We start from the raw sequence: 27,704 nt of genomic DNA, 5'->3' as shown, positions 1-27,704 counted from the left end.
TCTGATGAGACGCGGTCAATAGTTTTACCAGCCAAAGTGAGGTTGAAGTTTTCACTGTTAATGTGTCGTCTCTTCTGAGAAGTTGTGATAATCATTGATTTTGTCTTACTAGGATTGATACAAAGTTTGTTAGTAAGACACCAATTTTCAACTATTTTTAGATCAGCATTCAGGTAAGTAGAAATGGTGTTTAAGGACTTGTTTGAAACATGAAGTGTTGTGTCATCTGCAAAGGAAGTACAGGATGAATTTTCAAGGTGAAGGGGCAAATCGTTAACATAAATAATAAAGAGCAATGGCCCCAGTATGGAACCTTGCGGCACACCGACCCTGACATCAATAACATCTGAGTTAGTACGATTAAATTGCACAAATTGTTTACGTGTAAATAAGTATGATTTAAAAAAAGACAGGGTATGATCAGAACACCCATAGGTTTTTAGTTTTGACAACAAGACTGCGTGGTCAACGAGATCAAACGCTTTGCTCAGGTCTAAAAATGCTGAGCCAACGATGTTTCCACGATCGATTTCTTTAGTCCATGAGTTGACCAGACCAACAAGAGTACTTTCACAAGAGTGTTTGGCACGAAATCCAGATTGATTAGAAAAGAAGAGATTGTGTGTTTCCATGAATTTTACAAGGTGATTGTGAACATGGCGCTCGAGGAGTTTGGAAAGTACAGGAAGTACACTTATTGGCCTGTAGTTACCAGGTTCATCTATTGGACCTTTTTATAGATTGGACTGACACGAGCCAATTTCCATAAAGATGGAAACTGACCTTTAACAATGCAGCAGTTAAATGCATACGTGAGAGAAGGTGCTATAGTGTTGGCTGCCAACTTTAAGAATTTGGGTGGTAGTAAATCTGAACGGGAGATTTCTTACAATTTAGAGAATTGAGATGGGAGAGAACGAAATTAATAGACATGGGTGGAATGTCAAAAATTGAAAGAGGAATCTTTTTGATACTGAGAAATCTGACAGTTTGTCAAGATTGACATGCTTTGTTCATGGCCTTTATCATGAACCTAACTTTGACCACCATGTATCAAACCGTCACCAAGTATATCGTTTTTTGTTTGAAACGTATATAGCTGCGTTCGCAAATATCGATTAGGTAGGGAGGATCTGGAGGAATAGCGATTGAAATCTTACATTTTTCAGATCCCTCCTCAACACCATAAAACATTAAAATCGCCTAGTCTATATGATCACAATTTTTCAAGTCCCCAAAAATTTATCATAAAGCCGAATACGCATGAGGGATGCAAGCAAAGAAAAGGCAAGCATGGCATGCGCAGATCTGCTCAAAGATGTTAACACTACCTGTTTATTACTAGTTTGTAGAGACATATTCCTAGGCAAGTTCTTAAATTGATTCATTTAAAAACGCATCAGTGGACTTTTTTAGATTTACCAGTCAAGCTACCATGAGTTAATCTTACTCTTGCCAGGTCACCCGGGCAAAATGCTTGATATACAACCAATAAATACACATATACTGATTCTGTACATGGGTCAAGTACGTTAAAAATACACGTGCTTATACTAATAAAATGGTAAAGTACAGTGTACCACTTAATGAGCAAAAAAAATGCATTACTCTTGATATGCAAAGATATACGCTAAGTATATCAACGTATTGAAATGTTCCATATACAAATATAAACGCTACGTATACAATTAGTATTGTGTTTTTCATATACGTGAACTATACGTAAATATACTGAACTTATACCAAGCATTTTGTCTAGTGTCAACGGCAGCTTCTTAAGAGCATACAAAATGGCGATCATGACGGAGTATGCAAATTTTGAATTCTGTGCTGCATTAGATGCCACATACAGTTACAAAAATGACAAAATGGGATGGTTAAAATATTCCATCTCTAAAATGTTTGGTAAATAGCAAATTGGGTAAATTAATATAACTTCATCTGTAATACTTGATTATTCTCTTACGTAAGAAGTCAAAAATCAATGATGAGTGTCAAGTCTCCTGGTCTTCCATGCATTGCCCTCTGGCTTGATCTTGGCTACACTTATGTTTTACTGTCATGAGTGTCACATGACCCGACACTCTTCTTCAGCTACTTCATAGTCATAGCTATCTCTGTTACTTGCCGGTATGCATTTACAGTAACTCAGCCTATAGGCAGTAAACAGGGCAGTAGGTGTATCTAACTTTGATAATTTGACAATTTAGTTCAGCTTACAGAACTGCGTTCTGTTCCACTCCCTATAGTAAGTTGAACTATCCAGAAGTCAGCTTGCCAACACAACCTGTGAATATGTATTGCTCATGGGTATCTTTGAAAAATGACTTCAGTACTGGACTCTAATTCAATTGTCCATCCAATATTCATAGATACTGGCTTTACGACAACTGAATATTGTGTGTTCAAGCATGCTCTAGTGAGATAGCTAGTATGCAAGAAAATGCATTTGATGTATTGCATACAAATATTTACAAATATCAACAGTTGCAGCTTCTGCCCAGAACTGGGCCTACTTGATTGTGGTTTTGAGTTTGTTTGCAAAAATTTATACATTTCAGATTTTCATGAGATAAAAGTAATGAAAAAGCGACAAAATGTAGATTTTGTTCAATTAATTATAACATAAATACAATTAAATGACATTAAAATGTTATTCATGTTTAATATAATAACCAACAGAATAAAAGGTAGATCAAAACTTTTAACTCCTTCCTCTACTCTCCGAAAAAATTGTCCAATTTTCCTTGAATTCCTCCAGCCCCCTTACTAATTTTTGTGTGATCGCAGCCTAACCTATGTCAGACATCGCATTTCTGCAAAACTACGGCAGGACGTTTCTCCTGTTTGATTGTTGTGTTACCATTTTTCAAAATTAAAATATCACTTTCAAAAGTAGTTTACAATTATTTATCATCAGCTTTTCAGTCCGTATTTATTGTCGACTGAAGGGACTGACCATATGTCCTGATGCAAAGTGTTATTTTAACGGGGCCGACCAGTCTAGAAAGACATGCCACCACTTTTAAATCTTGTTAACATTATTATCGATAATCTTGCAAAAGTTGCACTTTTGTGCAATACTCAAAGTAATTTGAATACTCAAAGTAATTTCCAATTTCCTAACCGCTTTTCGCTTACACTGGACAAAACGCTTGCTATACGTTCAGTATATTTAAGCGATAATGCAACCCCCTCCCGGCTCATAATGGACGAAAGCAAACTTTGCACGACATAATGTACGAGGCGAAGCCGAGTACATTATTGAGTGCAAAGTTTGCTTGAGTCCATTATGAGTCGGGAGGGGTGCATTATTGCTATTTTTATAGTTGGCAATGCCAGTGAATTTGCAGATGTAGAAAACGAATCATGAATGGAAAGAAATGTAAACTGAGTTTGACGCCCGTGAGCATCGCCCAGCAAGATCGGCCCTGAATCTGTATACTTACACAATTTAACACACACACTCCACATTCACTGCACTGTGAACGTCACGTTCAACGCACAAAAAATAGCAGTACATTCATGGTTCGATTTGGAAATAAAAACGATGTATTTTCAGATGAAAATTAATTACATCCCTACCGTCTAAATCCAGCTTGAAACACCAACTTTCAACATCATGTCATTCAAAGAGCTCAAAAACGTGAAATGCAAGAAGGGAATATTTCATCAATACGAACATCGACACCAACGAGCTTCCATGTTATCAGCTGATCGATACGTCAGTATCACAGACAAAAGACAGTATATTCGCAACCAGCACAAAATTCAATTTCAACAATATCAACAGAGTTCAACAATGTCGTTCAAATGTTTAAATTTCATTAATAATTGAGTCTATAAATTTAATTTCGATGGCTTCTTGAGGAAGACTATTGAATTTTGGTGAGTGGGAAAACTCGACGTAAACGGGTGCTTGAAAGGTACAGTTGACAAACATACCAGAGAGGCTTTGTCGGGAACTTGTTGAAACCGATGATGAAAGTTGTTGCCGATTTACAACCGATGCATCAGAAATAGGTAGCCGAGATGTTAGATCAACGGAGAGCCCACGGTCGTCATGATTGTTGGTCGTAGCTGACCTTGGACCGAGACTTTGAATGGCTCCAGAGTCATTTCCGTAGACGCTACCGGACAAGGTTGATGACAGCTGTCGTTGTTGGCCCGTTGATGGCTGGTTAGAGTAGCTTTTAACGCTTGCCTCGTTTACATGGCCACTGACGTACATAATATGCCGTGTGTCAAACCCAGCATCATCCAGGAGTTTACAAGCCGTGGCTCGGATACAGTGGTTAGTGTAGATTTTTGATAGTTCGGCCTCTTTGCTCAAAGTTTTCATCATGGCCCCCAGAGTATTCTCCCCCACAGGCGCGTTCACGTACCAACACGATTCTTCTGGTTGAATGGAGCCTTGGTCGCTGGAACAAGGATGTATTGGTAGGATTGAGTAAACTCAGATATTTTTCAAATGATGCCACTGGACAACGGTCTGTGTTTGTGGCATACATCCGTGCGTGACAAGTGTAGTTGTCGTCTGCATCGCCGGCGTGGTTTTTCACTTTCTCGTTGAATGTATATTTTACATATCGTTGCCCGATGTCGTCCCTTTCGATCACGAACGATGATTTCGTCAAACTTCTCAAACCTTCACGGCCTAGTATAGTATATAGTTTGCCACTTGAAAATCTCTGGCGTGCATGATGTTAATCTTTCGGTGGTTGTCGGGACCTGTGATATGGCGATGTATTGACGCTCGCAAACCAGACAAAGAGGATTTGCCGTATAATTCACCGTCTTGTTTTCGAGTGGACAAGTAAGAATTCGCGAGTCCTCAACGAGCTAATCGATCGGGATTTCCGCAAAATTCAACGAGTAGTGCGTTGTATCAAGCATTCCAAAGCAAAAGAAACAATAAAAAGCACATAAAGTCACCTTAAATTGAAAACATTGTTGTTTCGTTCTTTGTTTTTTTTTACCTGGTGAATATGATTTACTATTTAACTAGTAGTGAACCAGCTAATAATTTGAATATGAATATAAACGTCGGCAATGAAAATACTGTTCGCCTTGCAATGACCAGTTGTATTTTCAACTAGTTTTCGTCAGCGCTGAATCGAAAAATATAAAGAAATTTACCTCACAACACTAGTTCTCCCAATTTGGTTTGTTGGAATATATTCGTTTCATTTCTGGCATTTTCTGAGTTCTATTTCACCTACATCAACGAAGCGAAGGATGTTGTAAACAGCAGTAGTACGAGTTCTGCTCGTATCAAACGGAGCTGAGCGCAAGCTAGACGGAGCAGACAACAAGTTCATCCTGAAGGGCCCCAAATATTTGATAAATCGCAAAGAAGGGCATTATTATTGACATTGTACACCATTATAAAGATTTTTCGTTAAAATGTATTCCAAGTTTACCCATAATTTCCCTCCTTTTCAAATACCCACACCTTTATTCGTTTATCAAACAAAACCTTGAATTGTTATGCTCGCTGCAGGGCCACAATGCTGGGTAGAGGATGCATTAATATAAAATCATGGGTATGACATCACGAAAATCCACTGGTATTGACAAAGCTATAATCATATTACGTATATTGACGTATATGGAAAACAATATTGATTTGCATGCTAAACGTATATCTTTGTATATGGAACAATTCAATACGTTGATATGCGTAGCGTATATGTATGCAGATTATGAGTATATGTAATGTTAATTTAAATTTTTTATTACTTATTATACAATTTACCTGGCTCATCGTGCCTTGGTGATTTGTATGTTTTTCGGTGTTTTTGCGAGCTATTGTATCTTCTTGATTTTAGATGCCACTTTCATTATTTTTTGTTATTTTTGAGTGTTTTTATTTTTACATGTCCTCTGTGTTCTGTCTGATATTTTTATGTTTAGTTCTTTTTATTGCTCTTAATGTTACCTTTGCTGTAGTGCATCTAACAAATCACTTATATAATAAATACAAATGGTCAAACTACAGTGAAGAATTTTGTTGTAGGGTGCATTCTCTTCAGGTTTGCCCTTATGTTTGCTTACCTCGTCTCTTTACATCACAAAATGGTACAATTTACATTCGCATCACTTGTGACTTGTGATTCTGTAGTTGTCTTGGGTTATGTTATAAATAGGATTGTGATAACCATTAACTGAAAGACTCTGGGGATTGGTTTACTTTGTAATCGGCTGTTTCCTGTCTAATAGGCAAAGACAAAAGTTTGCTGATATTATTATTGGAAAAATAAACAAAATTTTGAACATAAAAGGTAACCCAAGCTAAAACAATAGCTGCATGATAAAACATGTCATGGTTTTACTAAGTGTATATATTTGTGTAAGAAAATGGACAGCTTCTTATCAATACTGTGGTAGAAAATATTCTTACATCTCCAATCCGCTATTTTAGAGTCTCAGCCCCCATTTTGCATAATTATTTCCAAGGTAAATAATATACTGGCACAAGGTTCATTTCTTTCATGAAATAAAGCGTATTTATTTGTTATTACCTGTTTTGATATTGATGAGGCATTCTTTCTGAAATCGAAAAATGAAAGGGGTAATTGTCTAATATTCAGTGCATTATGCACTACATACGATAAACAACTCAATGAATTACAAATCTCAATTTACACCTTATTTAACTTAGGGAAAGGTAAGCAAGCGTTTGACGCCGTTGGTTGTACATCCCGAAAACCTCCTTTATCTGGCAAAAATCATGTTGTTCTTTGGTTTGTGAAGCTACATGCTGGTGCGATTGGGCCAAGACTCCTATACAATGAAGAACTGAATTCATCAGAAATCATCTGTTCACTTTAGGTACGTACACTGGTGCTAGTATTTGTTGAACTAAATAACGTGACGTGTCCTGTGTTTTTGGACACACACATGCACACACACACACAAACACACGCCTCACACACACACACATACATACTACTACGACCCACACATGATGGACAATTAAGTACAGGCAATGATGTCAAGTAAAGTTATGCAAGTGCAAGCAATAGCAGCATTATATGTTCTCTATGATTGTGTCATATGAATGATGAAGATATGACATCAGCAGGATTAGTTTATAACAATTAATATACAGCAAAGAAATAACATCATCAAAATCTTCTAGGTGTTCATCAGTTATTTACCAAGGCGACTGTTTCGGGGATTTGAAAACAATACAGTCAACTGCCTTGGCTCCCCAAGCAGTACTGATCAGGTACCACCACACCTTAAGTTATTCTGAGTCTGATGTTATATATGATGTCTTTCGGTGTTGCATTGAATTTTTCAAAAAGTTGAGGATGTCTTGACATAGCTTTATGAAACTGTCTGATGATTTTATGTTGTTGTCCTCCTTGAGACAACATCCTGTTGTACAGGCTGGCAACTTTTGGAAGAAAATCTTCTATTAGAAGTGTTGCACGAGCAATGCGGAGATATTCTGACAATACAGTGCCATAAAAATGTACGAAGGGATGTTACTTTCGCGATCTGGCATTCGCACTATAAAAAACTTGAAATCATCGCGCTTGTCAAAGAGTTTATAGACGAATATTCCATCTACTATAGATATGTCCAATTCAAGAAATGTAGCATGTTGTCCATTATGCTCACACTTCAACGTGAGCTCTGCAGGATATATTTGCTCGTATGATCTACAAAACTCTCCACCATCATTTAGAAGACATATGTCATCGATGAATCGTGCGCATCCATGAAATTTCCGAGCACGAGCTATATCGGTATGAATGAGTTTTGACATGAATCTATACTCATGCCTGTGTAGATATAAATTTGCCCAAAATGGTGCTGGATCAATACCCATAGGAATGCCTGTGGTTTGTAAAAGGAGTCTGTTGCCTATCTGGAAATAGCTTTCAACTATAAGATGTTCTATAGCAGACTTTAGTGATGCCTGAGAAAAACAAAAGCTTTGTTTATCTTTGCGCCAAAATGCCTTAGAAGAAGAGAAATCAATATATCGTTTAGTTCCACCCTCAAATACAAAGTCAACTACATTATACAATTCTTTCAGTAGATCCTTATGTTCAATTTTGGTGTATAGTGTACTGAAATCGAATGTTGAGATGCATTTGGCCTTTTTCCTAGTGTTGATGACGTTCAACGTTTTCAATTACTGGAAAAGAGTTTTTCACAACCCAGAAAGTTTTGATGTTGCTGTAAAATTTACTTTTTTGATGGAATCTGTGTACTTGTTCAAAAATTAATTTAAAGACACTAGAAACCGCTTTACTGAGTGGTTTAGTGCTGCAAGTGCTTGATGCTACAATAAAGCGAGCTCCGGACGGGTTCTTATGCATCTTGGGCATCCAGTACATTAGTGGTAGTTTTGTTCTTTCTCTGATACTTTAAGTCCAAATCTGTCACATACTGCAATGTTGTTCGTGATGACAGATGTCACATCTTTTGTTGATATTGTATATGTGTCTGACCCTCCGTTCATGATACCCACTTCAGTAAGGAGACGCTTTATATAGAATGATTTGCACACAAATGCAATATTGTTTGCAGCTTTATCTATTGGTACCACAACATATTTACGGTGTAGGTTTTCGAGACAGGCGACTGCCGTAGGGTCTTTAAGTACTGGAGATGTTTTCCTTGGTTTTTTACGTTTCTTCAATTTTTAACATTTGCATTTACCGCATCCATCACCTTACTTTTCCATTCATCGAAAGTTGTGATGTCAACATCATATTTGGCGGCCATGGATGGAATGAATCCCTCGAGAAGATGACTCAATAAACCTAACACACTGAGAATATTGACTGTCCTTGGCTCCCTAAAATAAGGTCCCTTGGATAACAATTTCCTTAACCTGCATTCAACAATCCTGAGATCCCCTGTTACAATATGTCTGTGATTCGGATCACAGAACTGAGAATGCTGAAGTCACAACTTTCAGTGTCAGATAGGCATTCGTCTTCTGAGATGTTTATACTTTCAACTGTTTGTTTGTAGTTGAAGATAGTTTACGAACTTAACTACTCTGTATGTCACTCGAGGTCCATCATCATCCTCTTTCATATATCTTGGTAGGGATTGATGAATATCACGTTGATTAAAGATCTTCGAAAGGTTGATATCATCGAGACCTTATTCCCGTAATACACTACACAGGTATTTTAGGTGGAGTTATTGATTGCTGATATATATATATATATAATATATATATATATATATAATATATATAATATATATATATATATATATATATATATATATATATATATATAAAATATATATACTAAAATATATAATATATATAATGTAAAACAAAGCAGGTCAAGACGCACCAACTCAGGACACCAAGCTCTTCATTTATAAAATTTATTACACCGACGTTTCGTGGAGTAATCCCACTTTATCAAGGTTAAAACAATCTGAAATAAAATAACAACGACAAACTTAAAGTAAAATACACATGCTAAAAAGAGATTGAATCATACAGAGACTGGAAAACGTGTAAAAGTTAAAAATAAAATTGGCGCCAACTTACAAAAAGCCGAGCAGAAAACTGCTCCGCTTTCCTTCAAACCCAGGAGTCGAATGGTCAAAGTGTGGGTATTGTTTCAAAACAACGTCAAGGCTTATTTATACTTGAAAGACATTTGCATATTAAAGTGTAGGAAAGGTGGCAGTGCAAACCACACAGAAATGACGTACTAAAAATATCGACTCTAAAAATACAGCTCAAACAGGTGAAATTAGAACCGGGGACAATAGCGTACATCCAAGGACACTTATGTAACAACTGAAATTCTACAATACATCAAACTAGAACAGTTACAAAGAAAACTAAAAAGAATACTGCTGAAAGAGTGATGCCTACTAAAAATCGTCAAAATGAAATGAAGAAAGAGCTGTAAAATCTGCTTACACATCTAGAATTTTTGTGGTGTCTCTCTGTTCAAACCCTGAGGATACATTGTGTTGAGTTGAAATATCCACTTGGACTCTGTGAAATCTCAGGAGAATTTGTCATCTTTGTGTACTTTTTCAAGAATTACAACTTTCATATTTTTGACGGAGTGGTTAGATGAATTAAATGTTGGCTCACGAACATTGCAGGGTTATTAGGGTCAGACTTATTAGATTTAATCATACTCCTGTGTCCAGCCATTCTATATCTGATCTTATTCTTGGTTTGTCCAACATATTGACACATGCATTATCACAGTAGATACAGTATATAACATTCTCAGTGTTAAAATTATAATTCCCTTTTATTTGAAATATTTTTCCATTATGGATATTAGTCATTTTGTCCGTTTTTACCATATGTGAACACATTATTTTACATTTACTATCTCCACATGGTCCTGAACCATAATTTATATTGTCACTACGTTTCAATGTTAATTTATGTCTAACAATGAGTTGGCCAAATTTGCGCACACTCTTTGTGAAATAAGAGGTGGGTGGGGCACGACTTCACGCATTCTTTTGGAAATTTTTAATATATCTTGGTGTTTTTTGGCCATTTTTTTATATTTGGGCGCAGAGGATGAAAGTCACTGACCCATGCTACTCTCTTTGTTGTCCTAGGTTTGTTATGTTGGAGAAAATGTGTCCTAGGTTTATTACTAACCTTCTCTATGATTTCAATTATCTTATTTTTATTATAGTCCTGATTTAACCAATTTATCTTGAAACTCTTCTATTCGCTGATCAAACCATTTGTCTAGGAACAAATGCGTCTCAATCTTATGGTACCACTGTAGATAATGCTGTTGAATATATGCTTGGAGTGAAAAGAGGATGGAGGCAAATATCTACCGCTATCGGTTGGTTTAATATATAGATCTGTCTCTACTCTACCATTAACTAGGCTGGTGGACATATCCAGAAAATGTTGCATTTTTGTTCCGTATTCTAAAGTAAATTTGATTGACGGGTGAATGCTATTGAGGAAAGTGTGATAAGTTTGGAGTCTATTTTCACCAAGTGTCCAAATACCGTACAAATCATCAATAAAACGTTTAAGAAAGTCTGCTTGATCTTTATAAACACTTGTTTTTCTCCAAAACCAGCTCAAAATATGTTAGCATACATGGGTGCAAAGGGAGTACCCATGGCTGTACCATGTGTTTGAAGGTAGTACTCTTCACAGAATTCAAATAGTTATTTATTTTGAGGATGATATCTGCTAGATCAATGATATCATTGATGTTTTTGTCATTTAAATTAGAGCAGGTTTTGAAAGCATGTTTTAATGCTTCTAATCCTTCTTTACGGGGAATATTAGGATAGAGGCTCACCACGTCAAGACTAAAAAGAATGTATTGTCTGGCAAGTTTGACAGCTGTGATGCATTATAATGGTGCAAATGATTCAGAAAATCGTGGAATCCTTTGACCAACTCTACACAGTATATTGGCACCATATTCATGAGTTGATTGTGAAGCCAGAGCGAGGCTCTACGAGTGGGACTATTGATCTGGTGAGATTATTGCTCGTATGGGTGGTTTAACGTCAACCGTGATGTCTGGATTTTTCAATTTATGCCATTTAGCAAGCCCATGAATAAAAGAGTTTTAATGTTATCATTGTGGCAAATAGCTAACTTCTCTGTATCTGAAATTGTAGAATTGTGATGCATTTTATCTGCTTGTTGAACAATTTTCGCATGAACTGTGGTGTAAAATCTGTACTCATCTTTTTGTAAAATTTTGTATCTGATAGGTGTTCCTTCATGACTTCAATGTAATTCTGTCTATTCCATACAATAACTGAACCACCCTTATCTATCTTACTGATATATATGGACTGATCATTTCTAAGCTTATTGATTTCTTTTCTTTGTTCAGTTGTGATATTGTCATTGCGTTTAGAATATTTACTTTTACCTGTGGGATCATACTGTAAAATCTCATCCAATTGAATTTCACAGTATTTGTCCAGCATTGGATCTCTGCCCGTAGGTGGTGTCCATTTACTTTCAATTTCTCAGTTCTTTTTGTAGCTCTCGTGAGGCAGTGTCAGAGTTATTTTCACGATCAAAGAAGAATTCTCTAAGTCGTAAGCGACGATGATATAGCTGTGTGTCGTTTATGAACTTCCATTTATCCCATGTTTTGGGCACTGGTATGAATCCCAACCCATTACTAATAGTGATCTAGTTGCTGTAGAAAGTTCCTTACCGCTGATGTTGACGATCGATTTTTCATTTGTTGCTATTATTGCCTTCTTGACCATATTTTTTCTTGCTCGTTTCTTCTGTTTTCTAATGTTCTTGTCATATCTACGATTTTTCTTCTTGGCAGATGTATTACTTCTCTGTATGGATTTCTGATCGGGTAGTTGTTGAGCCGTTCTTGGCGTAGTCTTTTTGTGGGACACAACAGATGCCAGATACGCAAACTTGTTTTTGTGTTTCTGCTAAGTTTTATCTCAGTGTTTCTCACTTGATTCTGTAGCTGTTTATTGCAAGCGACGATAAGTGCGGTTACCTGTATTCTCTTGAGTTTCTTTCGTAAGTTTTGTGTTCTTGTTTTAAGTTTTGGTTCTAGTTCGTGTTTGTAGAATGAAATAAGCATATCTTGTAACTTTGTCGATGTTTCACATAAAGTAAAAGCTGCCATTTATAGTTCAAATTTAAATTCTGCAGAGGCGGCTTTTTGAATATAACGAGACCTGATGGTACTTTCTCTTCCGAGCGGCATTGTTGCAAAAATGTTAAATGCATTTTGTAACGAATAAGTCTGTCCGTTGTATTTCTCAGATTGCTATAAAGCTTGTTCAACTGCATGGTCGGAGTTCAACAGTTAGCTAGAAGATTTACCTTGGATCTGAAGAGATTCACAGGGGTTCCGATCATAAATATGGAATAGTGTAGCACGAAGCCGATGAACCACCAACAGGATAAGCTCTAGCTTTAGGGTAGAAATATGTCCATAAGGATCCAGTGGATTCACAGGGTTGTCTTGATATAGGGAGAAGACCGTAATAATGTAGAACAAAGCAGGTCAAGACAGACAGACAGACAGACAGACAGACAGACGCACACACACACTGACACACACACACACATACACACACACACATATATATATATATATATATATATATATATATATATAATATATATATTATAGTGTGTGTGTGTGTGTGTGTGTGGTGTGTGTGTGTGTGTGTGTGTGTGTGTGTGTATAAAAGTAGTCTTCCTGGAAACCCTTTAGGGAATCCTATAGGTGGTCTTATACGGAGCCCTATAGAGGTCTCACAGGGAGCCTTATATAGGGTCTTATAGGGACCTATAGGGGGTCTTGCAGGGAGCCATATAGGTAGTCTTGCAGGGAAATCTATAGGTGGTCTTACAGGGAGCCCTATAGAGGTCTTACAGGGATCCTTATCTAGGTCCTTATAGGGAGCCTATAGCAGTCTTGCAGGGAGCAATATAGGTAGTCTTGCAGGGAGCCCTATAAGTCTCTTGTAGGGTGCCCTACAGGGTACAGAAATGCCATACAGAATATAGGGCCATATAGGGCCATTCTGTCGGACTCTTCTAAGGACCCCAATAACAGTTCATAAAATGACATCTGCTAAATTACTAACCAGGTTCCTGGGTGAATTTCTACGACATAATCCTTCAGGAAACGTTCAAACTAGAGTTAAGCTTTGAGTTTAATAATTATAATTTTAGACACACTGAATGGTCCTGGTACTTTTGAATAGGTGTAGATACTCTGATTGGTCCTGTTACGTTTGAACAGGAAAACACTGGCATATAATAATCTATCCTACCTATCCTTGCTGAACTACAGTGATATAAAAGCTGTCAAACACCCAGTTATGCTGTTTCACAGTCATTTTTCAGAGCTAGGGGGGCCTTTTCTCTGTTCACCAGTCGCCATCTTGTTTTGATGATGCCAAGCCATAATGCACTGCAACAGCCTTAATGCATTTTAGGCTGAGGTTTTCCAATAGGACAGTCTTATAGGACTTTAAAAGTGTACAAAATTTGTTGATTAGACGTAGAAAGATAATGAGATGATATTGATTCTCATTTATGATTTGACGTGCCTGCTTCTTGTTTTTATACTGTAGTCCTCAGTCTGTGGAAACTAAATGAAATTGTAACTGTGTGTTACCTAATATGTGTGCATGAGACAGCATGTAAACTTAATTGAAAGGCCTATTTATTGATTTATTTTATTTATTATTTATTTATTTGTTTGTTTCTTTGTTTCTTTGTTTATTTTGCTCGCTTTTTATTTATTTTCTTTAATTCTAGAAATAAGAAAATGCCTAACCATGTTTCCATCAGTACATGTCAAACGATTTATTGCAAATTAATTTTCAAAATCTTTTGCTATCTGAAAATTGTTGGAATGATTTTGTCAGAGCAACAGCAAAAGCTAATGATTCCAAAGGAATTCAAATGTCATTAAAGGATTGTCCAATAGGACATTCAGGCGATGTTCCAACAGGAAAAGCATGGTCAAACCAAAGTTTCTATTGGAATTTCAATTACAATGGAACTGTCAATTAGGACTTACAATTATCATTCCTCAAGGACAAGCCAGGTCTTACACTATTCCTGTGTTATTCCTATTGGGTAACTTTCAATCCCACTAGGGGCCTATAACACTTTTTCGTAAGGATATATATATATATATATATATATATATATATATATATATATATATATATATATATATATATATATATATATATATATATATATATATTATATATATATATATATATATATATATATATATATATATATGTATAAAGATGTCCCCGTGGGAATTACAGAGCTCAATGCAAAAGTAGAGCTTTATAAATAAACAGATTACTTCAAGAACAAAGTAATGAAATCTATTACTTAAATTTCATGCATCTTGCAATCCTCAGATAGAGTGAAAGGATTACTAGCTGGACACTCTTACATATGTAAGAGTGTCATGCTAGAATCCTTTCATCCCGTAGACATTATGGATGCTCTGCCAAGTGAGCTTATGGATAAGTTGGTCCAATGTGGGTGGTCCTGACTCTTAGATGGAGCTTTTCATTCTGTGTGCGTGGATGGTGAGTAAACGGTTAAACTCATCACCTAACCTTTCAGCCTAAGGATCCCGCAGGATTCTACAGGGCCTCGCACACAAATCACCAACTTAGGAATCAGTTATTGGTAATGAGGATCAATCATATGAATGATGCAAAGCCAGAGAAGGGTAAATTTGAAATGACTCACAATACGAATTTTTGATATGAAATACAGTGGTGAATGAAAAGTGACCCATGCGGGACTCGAACCCACACCCCCTGTAGACATTACGGATGCTCTACCACTGAGCTAATGGATCAGTTGGTCCATTGTGGGCGGTCCTGACTCTTAGATGGGGCTTTTCATTCGGTTGTACGTGGATGATGAGTAAACGGCATAACCTAACCTTTCAACTTTCTACAGGCCCTCGCACACAAGTCACCAACTTAGGAATCAGTTATTGGTAAGGGAAGAGGTCATTTTCAAATAGGCGGTACCGCCGGATACCTCCCGCGGTATACCTCTACTTCGCTTACCGCCAGGATTACCGCCGCTCAGAGACCGTGAATATTCATGAAGACTCATTACCGCGGACTGGAGGTGAAACATTAACACCTCTATTACACTAACGATCGCGGTAATACCGCGGGCACAGCGGTAAATGGCCTGAACGGCTGTACTAAACCATAGACAGTAGAGGGGGGCCTCTACTGTCTATGACTAAACACAGGTTGCAGTATGAGAGAGAGAGAGAGAGAGAGAGAAGAGAGAGAGAGAGAGAGCGAGCGACGAGCGAACGAGCGTACATCTTGGTCATATAAACAGAGTGAGTTGTAACTGTTGCGTATGTTCACTTCCGAATCCGCCTGTAAGGTATTGCAAACTGAAGGCCAAAATACCTAGATAAAAAAGGTGCAATTCAGAACACCTATCACAAAACATTAGTTCACGACTGTAATATTATATGTAAAGTTCAAGCACGGTCCCTCATAGAGAAACCGTGGTTCAAGTTACGACACCCAAATTTGCTCGATTTGTGCGAGGTCGGGAAGTAAAACTCGGGTCGCACATCGGCAGAGTGGGACCATTCCGTGATAGCAAGTATCGACATTGCCTTGGGGACAGTTGTCGTCTAATTTTTCATCCGCATTTGATAGCAGCATTAATGCCCCTGTACTTGATAAAGAAGGCAGTGAAAATACCAGCAAACTACCACCGACGTATTTCCGTGTAGTTTGAAAAAAACCTAACTTTCTGAATACGGGGTTGACATATGGCGTTCGTCGTGATGCTATGGCCTGGTGGAGCACAGCGGTAATAGACAGAGTGTACGCTATGCGATTTCCTCGACCAGTTACATCTCGATTATTAGATTGTGTTGTAATTGTCATTTGCGCCGACAAATTTTAGCAAATACAGATAGTTTTGAAATAATAATTCAACTCAAAAGATTCATCGACTGATAATTGGACACTTTCGAAATAAACTAACTTATGAATGATGCAAATATATATATATAGATATATATATATATATATATATATATATATATATATAGATATTATATATATATATATATATATATATTTATGTATATATATATATATACATATATATATATACGCACATATATATATATATATATATATATAAGTATATATATCGTAGAGTACTAATAGAATCAGACTAACTACAGAAAAACAACTTAGAAACTTTTTCCACGTTAATTGGGAAACATGTAGTCCTTCCACGTTTCAACTTGAGGGCTGTGTGTCACATTTTGAGACTTTTAAAAAGTTCATTGCTTTCTCTTGGCCCACGTGTACTCAAGCCAGTCCCCAGCTTACAATCACTCTATGTACGTAGCTTAGAGCTTAGTGTAATAAAGTAGCATCTTAGATTATATAGTACTCGCTGTTTCCAGTCGTCTTTACATCCCTTCATCATTGGAATACCAGCCTTGCCGGCCCCGACACGCTACCACATACCGACAAATACCAACGTAACCTCGGTGTATATCACATTGTCATCACACTAAAACAACACGCAGTAGACCTAATCACATGACTTACAATCGTAACCAGGGTTACACATTCCCCTCACATGCTTACACACTCCGGATGTAAGTTACTGTTGGTAATTAATATAATGCAACTTAAAGTTAAAACATTAAACTTTAAAAAGGCAAGGGTCATTGTCAATTCAACCCACTGTTATTGTTTTTAACAGTCAGTCACTCTAATCATACTATCACGTCTTTGCAAACAAGAAACATCTCTGTACCTGGTATAGGTATTACATGAGTGGTAGGACTTAACAGGCAATTTGCAACTTGCTTGTACCCCCATTCGGACATAGGTCAATTTATCAGCAGGCCGTCCAGCATTCTGTCGTTTTGGTCGTCCTTCTTTGGGTGATTGTGACATAATTTCCACTTCATCTAGTGTGTTTCTCTTTCATCAGGCACATCTTTTATCAGTAGGGTCGGCTGCTGTTTCTATGGTGTATCATGTCGTCAGTTACTATCGGTGATGCTTTGGGGATTGGCGGGTTGGCAAAAATTCCTCCATATCTGAATCAGTGTCTGTGTCTCTTTCTTATCAGTCTGTTGTCTGGCGGACTGTCTGGTAACGGTCTTCTTTCTTCAATTTCAACCTCTTCTGGTTCTGAGGCGGACAAATAGCCAATAGGAATAGCATGTTCCTATGTAGTGTCCGTTCTACCCCATCTCCAGTTTCCGGTTTTACCACATACACGCAAGTTGTCATCCAATCTCTTCTCAACAACATGCACACCAGGTTTCCAGCGATCGGCCAATCTGTGTTTGCCTATCAACCCAACATAGCGTATTAGTACTCTGTCTCCCACAAGCAGATCACTACAACGCACCTTGCTGTCATAGTGTCTCTTGTTGGCGAGTGCTTTCTTCTTCGCTTCAGTCATCAGCTAATTCATAAGCTCCTTTCAGTCTGCTTTTCAGGTCCTCGACGTACTGCAAGTAATCATGCTTGGTGTATTCATCTGGGGGCTAACACCAAAACAGAGATCAATGGGTAGTCTGGCTTCTCTTCCAAACATGAGGTAATATGGTGAGAACTGAGTGGCATCATTCTTGGTACAATTGTAAGCATGCACCAGAAAACTGATATGTTGACTCCAGTGCTGCTTTTCCATGGTGTTTAATGTTCCTAGCATGTTCAGCAATGTACGTTTAAATCTCTCTGGCTGCGGATTGTGTATACTGGCCACTTTCAGTAATTCTCTTATGAGTCTGTTCTCAAAGCTGCGTCCCTGGTCGCTACGGATAGTCCATAATGCACAAAGTACTTCTCCCACAGAACTTTCGCCACTGTCTTTGCTTCTTGGTCTTTAGTCGGGTACGCCTGAACATATCTAGTATAATGGTCAGTTATCACTAGTACATTCTGTGTGTTACTTCTGTCCTGTTCTATGGTCAGAAAATCGATGCAGACTAATTCCATTAGGCAGCTGGAGAAGATGTTAATCATCGGAGCAGCGCGGCGTGGCAACTGTTTTCTCTGTACACACCTACTACAAGTCTGGCACTTTCTTTCCACATCTGCTCTCATTCTTGGCCAGTAGAATCGTGCTCTGAGGAGATCGAAAGTTCGGTCGACTCCCATGTGACCCATGTCATCATGCAAGGCTTCCATGGCTTGTGCCCTATACTTGGTCGGTAATACCAGCTGATTAGTCTCCCTTCCATGGTTATCTCTAGTCTTTCGGAATAATACTCTGTGCCATAGAAACAGCCTGGTTCTTTGTCTTAGCATATCTTGACTTCATCAGGAAGTGATTTCAAGTCTACTTCTTCTTTCGTCTTCAATGTAGCCTATCACTTCATTCAACACTTCATCATTTTTTGCAAAGCAAACCAATCCTTCTCTTTTGCTACCATGGAGACAGGGGTTCCAGGGGGAAACTTGCCATAGTATTGTAGCTGGTAATACGGTTTCGGCAATGCAGCTGCTGAGATGGCCACTGTTTCAGCAAGTGCGGTGATTCAATCTTACTGTGGTGCTGGTTATTGTCAACTTCGGTGGTACAAGTGCAAGACAGACACATATGCTGACATACCTTGACTGTAGTGGGTCCTGTGATACCATTGCTCATGGTAATGGCACCTATCACTTCTCTGGTCATAATTTCATCTGATTGTTTATCAACTCCTAAGACACGTACTCTCAACCGTCTTATCTTTTCTTCCATATCTAGTGATTTTTGGTCATCTGGCATGTCTGCATTGAGACGGCGAGACAGTGCATCAGCGTCGATGTTTGCTCTGCCACTTCTATACTGTAGTGTGAAATCATACGCCGCCAGGGCAGCTAACCACCTGTGTCCCGTAGCATCTAACTTTGCTGTGGTAAGGACGTAAGTCAGCGGGTTGTTGTCAGTAACAACTTTGAACTTGTCCATACAGATAGTCGTGAAACTTGCTTGTGACACACCACTCAAGGCAACTTAACTTTGCATGGATATCTCTTTTCACTTTTTGTCACCGCCGGCGGGCAAAGGCAATTGGTTTAAGCAGGCCATCATGTTATTGGTACAGTACTCCACCCAGGCCATCCAGACTGGCATCTGTATGCAGTATAAAGGGTCAGGATAGGTCTGCAAATGCTATACTGGAGCATTTGTCAGTAGTTCGATGATCTTGTCCATGGCCTTTGACACTCTTAGGTCCATCTATCGCCGAGGTTCTGTAGCACTTCTGAATGCTACGCCATCATTGTCCTTGTACTTCCCTAGCCTCTTTCTCAACTTCGGAGGGATATACCCAGCAGTCAGGTCGTTCATTGGCTTGAAAATTTTGGCATAATTCTCACAAAGCGTCGATAATATCCTGTAAATCCGAGAAATGTCTTTAGCTCTTTAATATTCTTTGGAGTGAGGCAATTCTTCAAAGCTTCTATCTCGCTGGGGTCAGGGCTCACGCCATTTTCATCAACTTTATGTCCAACGTAGGTGACTGTCCTCTGGAATAGCTGACATTGCATATCACTCATACATTTCTCCATTAGTCTCTGAAAAGTGGCTGGTGCTCCGGTGATTCCCTGGGGCATCCGTTCAAACTGGTAGAAACCAAGGGGACATATAAAAGCTGTCTTCATCCTTGTCTTCCTCCACCATGGGAATCTGATAATACCCGACTTCAATCCAGCACATGAAACCATGTACACCCATTTAGGCAATCGAGTGCTTCCTGTATCTTAGGTACAGTGTACTGATCGGGTATCGTCCTCGTGTTCAGAGTTCGATAGTCCACGCACATATGTATCGCCCCTGATTTTTTTCTTACAAGCACAATAGGCGAAGCATATGGGCTCTTCGACTCCTTTATTATACCGGCATCTAACAATTCCTGGATGTGGCGCTTCGTATCGTAGAAGTCCGCTGGTGCAATTCTCCATGACCTCTCTCGAAAAGGGGTCGGGTCACTCAGGGGAATGTGATGTTCAATGCCGACGTATGTCCTACATCCCAATCGTGTTGCGAAAACACATGCTGCTGTCGTTGCTTTAGCTTCTCATTGATTCTGACCTTGTCCTCATAACTAAGCGGGGAGTCACCAAAGTCAACAATGAAGTCCGCTTCATCGTCCTTCTTGTCACCACTGTCCTGTGCTGTCACTTTCGTTTGGTAACTGCCGCACTCAGTATTCCCCTCAGAGCCCTTTTGTTCTGGTTCGGGTATAAGTTCACTGGGTTGTATGGGCCGCACCCATTCTGGTAAGACTAAGTCCGCAACAACACGTCTTGGCATGATGGTTATGTTATGTCTTGTATCTTTATGTACAATGACTTCACTCATTGGGTACTCCCTGGCAGGAGGGTGGTGTTACTGCTCTTTATTATTAACCCTCCTGGGATGTGGTGCTGGGCTGGCGTTTCCACCAACACAGTAGTTTCTGGCAATTCAATTATTCCTCTTCCTATACATGTCAATGGCATTGTCTTTCACTCAGGTATAGTAACGGGTCTCCTCCCTGCTAGCCTAACAGGGTCTGATCCGTCCATCATGGCCACACTTGTCAAAGGCATCTATCCTCTTGTATGCTTCAGTGAAAGAGCTGCCATCGGTAATTTCTTCAGGTAATCTTTCCCGCTATTTCTTTACATCTATGGGCCATATTACGAAATATACTAGTGTTGGTACCACAAATCACTGGTACGTCTCCACTTTGGTCACGGTCTGGGGTAACTAAAGCAAGTGTTTCACAAGTCTCCTCCACTCCCGCTACTCCTTTCGGGAACCGAGTGGATACTGTGATATACCCATAGTACGGAACACTTGATCACCTGCACCACCTACTACCAAGTCTTCAATTGGCTTGAGGCGGCAGTGAGACAGTGTCAGTCATAACAAGCGCGAAATGAGGGTGACTTGGGAACCACTGTCAAGTAAACACTGGCAACTGACTCCATCGACAAACACTTCTGTAGTCATACTATCGCCTACCAGCCCTTCGGGTAGTGGTTTACTGGCTACAGAATGTTCGTTAACTTGTGCAATGTTGTCAATTTTGTCTTTCCTTTCTTCATGTGTATTACTGGGGCTACACTCTTCTTGGACATCCACTGGCCCCTCTACTGTGGGTGTCCCCGGTAGTTTCCCTTCGACTCAAAAAATGCTCGTGCGAACTTCTGCTTGACCAGCTGTAGGTCTGGGTTATCCTTTCTGAAACATTTCTTCTCCGTATGTCCGTCCAAACCACAATTAAAGCAAAAGTTCAAATTCTTGAACATATCAGATCCCGCTGGGTTAGAACTCAATGACTCTGTTGCTGATGTCGATGTTTCTGGTGTTGGGGTGGAGGCTGGTGTCGATACTTGGGACTGGTTCTGATCTCTCCTCCTGCGATTTTGCTGACGTGGTCGTTGCTGACTAGTTGGCGTCGACCAGTTGTTACTTCGAGGCTGGCTGTGTGGGTGGCTGGTGATCATTTCCCTTCATCATCTGATCCATTACCTGCTGAACTACTTGCTGTATATCCGACTTATCCAATGATTTCTTTACCACTGGTGCTGATGTTGCAGTTGCTTCAAAACTATCACAGATAGTGGTGTAATATGTACTGGCTCTTCGGCGTTGGCCCTCATGGGCTCTGTTCTTAGCTTTCTCTTCCTGATGTGCTTCCTGCTTCCTTATCATCTGCAATAACTCGACGTAACCTGGCGGGTGGTTGAGCTTCGTGTCGAGTTGCAACGATGACAAGTGGCTTTCATTGTACAACACTCCATCGGTGAACTGTTTCAGGCGAAGGTAATCGGCCTCATACTCTTTGACACTGCCTTGTCGTATTGCTCGTCGCAAAAGAGTCTGTAACTCCTGCAAATACTGAGAATGTGACCACTCTGATTTCTGATAACACGACTGAAATGCCTTCAAAGACTCGGCAGGGGTAAGTCTTGTGCCATACGAACCCTCAAGGGCATCAAGGTAATCACGTACTGTCAAATTGGGTGCTGGGGTCAATGACCTAATAGTGTTCATAGCAGGTCCGGTTAAGCTTTCAGCAATACGTTCTTCTTTTCTGCATCTGATACATTCCATTCTTTGATCATTTGCTCTGCTTGATCTGCCCAACTTTCATAGTCGTCTTCATTTACTGGTACTGGCAGCCTACCGGAGAAAACTCTCAGTTTACGATACCACCCAGACTCATTAGTCCTTGGTTGCAGGTTAGTCACAAGTTTCTCCATCATATCCATCCAAGCAGCATCAGGACCAGCTTGGCGTTGCGGTGGTGATCTGCTTGGGGGTCTTTCTCTCGGCTGGTAAGGCGTACTATTCCTGGGAGGGGTAGGCAGTGGAAACAAAATCTGCTGGTTCTCTGTCCTTTACATCATCATAGCCGTCCAATCCAGCCAATTGTGCTGGGGTCAACGGTGGTGGAGTCTTGATTGCCGTCCGCCAATCACCCAAATCCTCCTTTATAGGTTCCGGTGCCTCCCTCATCCAGCGGTAAGATGCTCCATCGCTGCTGCCATATGCAGGGAAGCCTCATCTCTGACTTTGACCGAATGGGGAAACCTTAGCGTTTAAAAAACGAGGCAACAGGAGCAAGCATCCCAACACTAGTGTCGGCTCCACTCTTTTCATATGCAAAGAATCAGCCCATTCCCTCTTTGTGGCTGAGTGGCAAATCACACCTATTCCCCCATCACATCTTAATATTTCTGTTAAGTCGGCATCTTTATATTCTCTGGTAATAAACTGCAATAATCACTCACATCATTAATAGTTGCATGGGAAACCAAAAAAACTAATCCATGTCTAAGATTGATACCATTCTTATCATATACTTCAACTGCTTTTCTCTCAAGCTCATCCATTTTCCGTCAACAACAAAACAAAAACAATGCAATGCAATACTGATATCAACGGGTTGGTCTTTTGTAATCTATACTCTTAACTGTTAAAAACACTACTGCAACATTAACTGTACGATAAATAGCTCATTCAATCCAATATCCATCCCGGACAAGCCCCCAATTTTGTAACCGGGTAATTAAACTGACTTTAATGTAGCCAGTCAACTTAAACCCGACCCAAGTTTATATCACACAATCAAAAAACAGGAAGAATGGTTATCGTACAGGAAAGAATGATTATCGTACAACTGCGCTGAAGTTTATAATGGGGTTTATCTCACACTTTGACACTTTGAAAAATTTCATTTCTTTCAATACCAAGGTATTCAAATACACATACCTGTAATCACTGTCGTGTAAAAGACCAATCACGTTTGTCTTGGAAATTTTTCTTGGTAGTAAAACTGATAATAATTGCTAAACGTACGTCCACACCAAAGTACTGTCTTCAAGCAGTTAAAATCAGTAGGGAATTCAAATGCATTTTGGGTGAAGACGCTAGACCTAATCACATGACTAACAATCGTAACCAAGGTTACACACACACACACACACACACACACAAACACAAACACAAACACACACACACATACACACACACACACACACACACACACACACAACATATATATATTATATATATATATATAATATATAATATATATATATATATATATATATATATATATATATATATATATATATATATATATATATTATATATATTGTTGGGTTGTACTCGCTGTTTGAGAAAGTGCTCGTGTTATTATGCAGGGCAATTTTACTTCAGGATTGACTTGAGTGGAATATATATTATATATATATATATATATATATATATATATATATATATAATATATATATATATATATATATATATATATATATATATACATATATATACATACATATATATATATATATATATATATATATATATATATATATATATATATTACGTCAGAGAAAATGAACAAAGTTGAACTCAGCAATTTGCTTTTAAAATGGAATTTATTACAAAAATTAAAACTTATCGCTAGTCAAAGTACGAACTGTAAAAGCTACTTTTCACAGCTTGGAAAGCAAAGCTCCAGTGTCAGACAGTGAGGCACGATTCAGTCCTTTGCTTGCAGGCTCGCGATTGCTCAAATTACACAGAATAAAACTACCGTTGCTGTGAACTTCTTGAAAAGTCTTGTAATTAATACTGCTGGAGTTTCAAAGGTCTTGAATTTACACATCAGAGACACGGTCTAAAATGTCTGACTACAAGCCTGTAATCTTAGTAGCTTTACTTTAATGGTAATGTAAGAAGATATAGGAACAATCTTAAAATTCTCTTTATATGCAATTACTGCTCTAAAATTATCGCCACTGGTGACAAATTGAATTTTAAAGAAGGTTTTAAATATGACTAGTTGAATTCAAGGGCATGAGGTCGTGAAGGACAGTGACTTTGCGAATCTTCCAGAAAAATTAATCTCTGGTCATGAGTGGGGGGAAATTTGCCGATAAATGCACTCCTTTTCAACGAATAGAACATTTTTCAAGGAAGGTATTTCTTTTACAAATATGATATTAAAAATGTGAACAACAATAAACTCTAAATACGATAGAGAAAGTCTGTAATCAAATTTCATCAACAATTGATATGTCTAATGGAAAGGTTAAGCATCGCTGATTTTTTCTTTTTAATATTCTGCAGGAAAAAAATAGGGTTGTGATCATATAAACCATGGTTGTCTGACTTAAAGACTAACCACTGCGGGGGCCAAAGGCCCCCCATTTTGTTTCATATTAGCGTGTCACTTTTCGCCGCACATACGTCGTGTACGCGTACAGTGAGTCAAATCCGCCTTTGACGCTATGTATTTAATTTCGCAAATATCCACGCTGCACAGCTTAATATTGATGGAAGAGTTGCAGATTCAATTTCCTCACATGTTGACCTTTCCATTATGATATTTTGGCAATAATTTCATGAAGGAATTATGAAAATACATATGTGATAATTATTCATATGCAAAAATAGGTGAAAACACAGTCAACAGCCAAACGATCGTTAACTCGTCATTTCATAAAAATAAGAGGGAAAATCAAAAAAGTAAAACGATAGAGTTTTAGTTAACCTTCATGAGATGTGCTATTTTAAATATTGTAAGAAATTACGGCGAAATGAAAAAGTTAAACCAATGGGTTTTTTCAGATATATTTTTCATTTTACTACGCGGCGAATAAGCTTGATTTCCCGTAGAAAACAATGGCGTGTAATATACCGAACAGATTGCACACTTCTCGTCGGTTCAAAATCCTCAATTTTGAACGAATACTGATGAAAATTGACATGGTGATCCTTTGATTAATATACAAAATTCCTATCGTTTTAGATTTTTGAATTTCTTCACGAAAATTGTTTTATTTGAATTTTATTTATTCCGATCACTGAAATATACTGTTGCCGTCAATGATTTGGCGAGCTGACGGCGTGTACATATGCAGAACACGGGCCTTAAATTGACGCATTTTTATCAGTATGCGTCTCGTAAGATGTACAGACCAAATGCATGTCATGTTGTTGTAATTTATACCAAATTTTGGCGAAAATCAACGATGAAAATTCCAGTAAATTTGAAAAAAAAAGACAGAACGGAGGCGAACGGGCGCAGGCTCTCCACTGTAATCGTGCAGTGAACGTTATCGATCGATATCCTTTTATCGGAAATTGATACATTGTTGTCGTGCTCACTCGCAGGTCATATTCAGCTCACAGTGGCGCCAAACTTGCAAAGAGCGCCAAAATGTGAACGCATCGCCAAAACTGTAAAAAAGTGTCGACGATTCAATCTAAGTACAAGAAACCAACGGATACGTTGATTTTATGCTATCTAAGTCAATATATACGGGTTATGTGGACATATTAATGATTTGACCTCGACACATGAGCCCGTACGCCAGCAGATGTCGATCGATATTCTATTGAAAATAAATTGATACAATGTTCGCTGTCGTCACTAGCAACCAGCCGAAAGCGCTCTCAGGTAGAATATATGCTTCGCGGAATACGAAACATTCAGGCATACTTTCGTCCCGCAGTGAACATGAACTTCAAAACGCTGTACAACAAATATCAAAGATAACACTGTTTGCCAATTCTAGAGTTTTTTCTCTGGGATTTGTTAATTTTGCGTGCAAAATAGCAAACATGATGGTCTATCCGAAGACTATCCTCTTGCAATAAAACGGCACCAGCAGCCGCATCACTAGCGTCAACAGCTAATATGAATGGTAAACTAAAATCTAGTGCAGACAACACTGAGCACTCTAGCGTATGCTTTAAGTGTATCAAATGCCTGTTAGCATTGCTCTGACCAAACACACTTTACTTTCTTTTTAAGCAAGTAAATCAAGGCTTAGTAATTGTACAGAAATTTGGACAGAATTTTCTGTAGTAACCAGCCATATCGTTAAAACGCATCAGTTGTCTCTTGCAATTTGGTATGGGACAATTTGAAATGGCACTGATTTTGGCACTCAACAGGTTTTGCCATCACCCTGTCCTTACAGTATGTCCAGAGGTAAGTCATCCTTGCCCACCAAACTCAGATTTGGCAAGGTTGAGCATTGCTTTGCTCAGTCTCTCAAAGAACTCCTGCATGAGCTTGATGTGTTCTCCCAGGTGTCACTATACAGGACGACGTCGTCGACGTAAGCTTAACATCCGTCTAATCCGACTATGACGTCGTTAATCATCCATTGCATGTGACCGGAAGAGTTCTTCATTCCGAATGGCATCAATTTGTACTGGAACTATCCGTTTGGTGTAGCAAAGGGAGGATATTTTACCAGCGCTATCCGTCAGACGTACTTGCAAAAATCCCTTCAGTAGATCAAATTTTGTCACATACTTGGCTATCCTACTCAATCGATGCAATCATCAATCCTCGGATTGGGAAAGTGTCTGTCTTTGTTAGAGTGTTCTCTTTCCTGTAGTTGTGCGCATACGATAACTTTGATCTGATTTTGGCACAAGTATGCACGGCGAACTCCAGTTACTTTAACTGGGTTCAATACAAGTCATTGTCCAGCAGGTATTTGACTTCTTCCTGAGATATTTTGCTTTCGTTTGATTCAGTCTTCATGGATGTTGTTTCACGGGTTTAATGTCACCGACACAAACATTGTGATAAATTACATTTGTCTTAGTTGGTACATCTCGGAACAGGTGTTTATATTCGTGGATCAGTTCTTTCGCCTGTTGTTGTTGTGAAGGC

The 27,704-nt window shown here is 38.7% G+C and overlaps 1 protein-coding gene across 1 annotated transcript; it reads right to left on the bottom strand.

Annotated features, from left to right (window-relative positions):
• Positions 1-21,964: 21,964 nt before the first annotated feature.
• Positions 21,965-22,552, bottom strand: LOC139128276 (modulator of apoptosis 1-like). The gene has a single exon (XM_070694081.1). The coding sequence runs from the start codon at positions 22,550-22,552 to the stop codon at positions 21,965-21,967; it is 588 nt and encodes a 195-aa protein (XP_070550182.1).
• Between the last annotated feature and the right edge of the window lie 5,152 nt (positions 22,553-27,704).

This window comes from Ptychodera flava, unplaced genomic scaffold (genome assembly GCF_041260155.1).
Source record: "Ptychodera flava strain L36383 unplaced genomic scaffold, AS_Pfla_20210202 Scaffold_47__1_contigs__length_1083325_pilon, whole genome shotgun sequence".
Classification (NCBI taxonomy): Eukaryota; Metazoa; Hemichordata; class Enteropneusta; family Ptychoderidae; genus Ptychodera; species Ptychodera flava.
This window is presented reverse-complemented; position numbering and strand designations above follow the sequence as displayed.

Coding starts and splice junctions, on each gene's coding strand:
- LOC139128276 (XM_070694081.1), bottom strand. CDS start 22,552: ATGAACACTATTAGGTCATTGACCCCAGCACCCAATTTGACAGTACGT.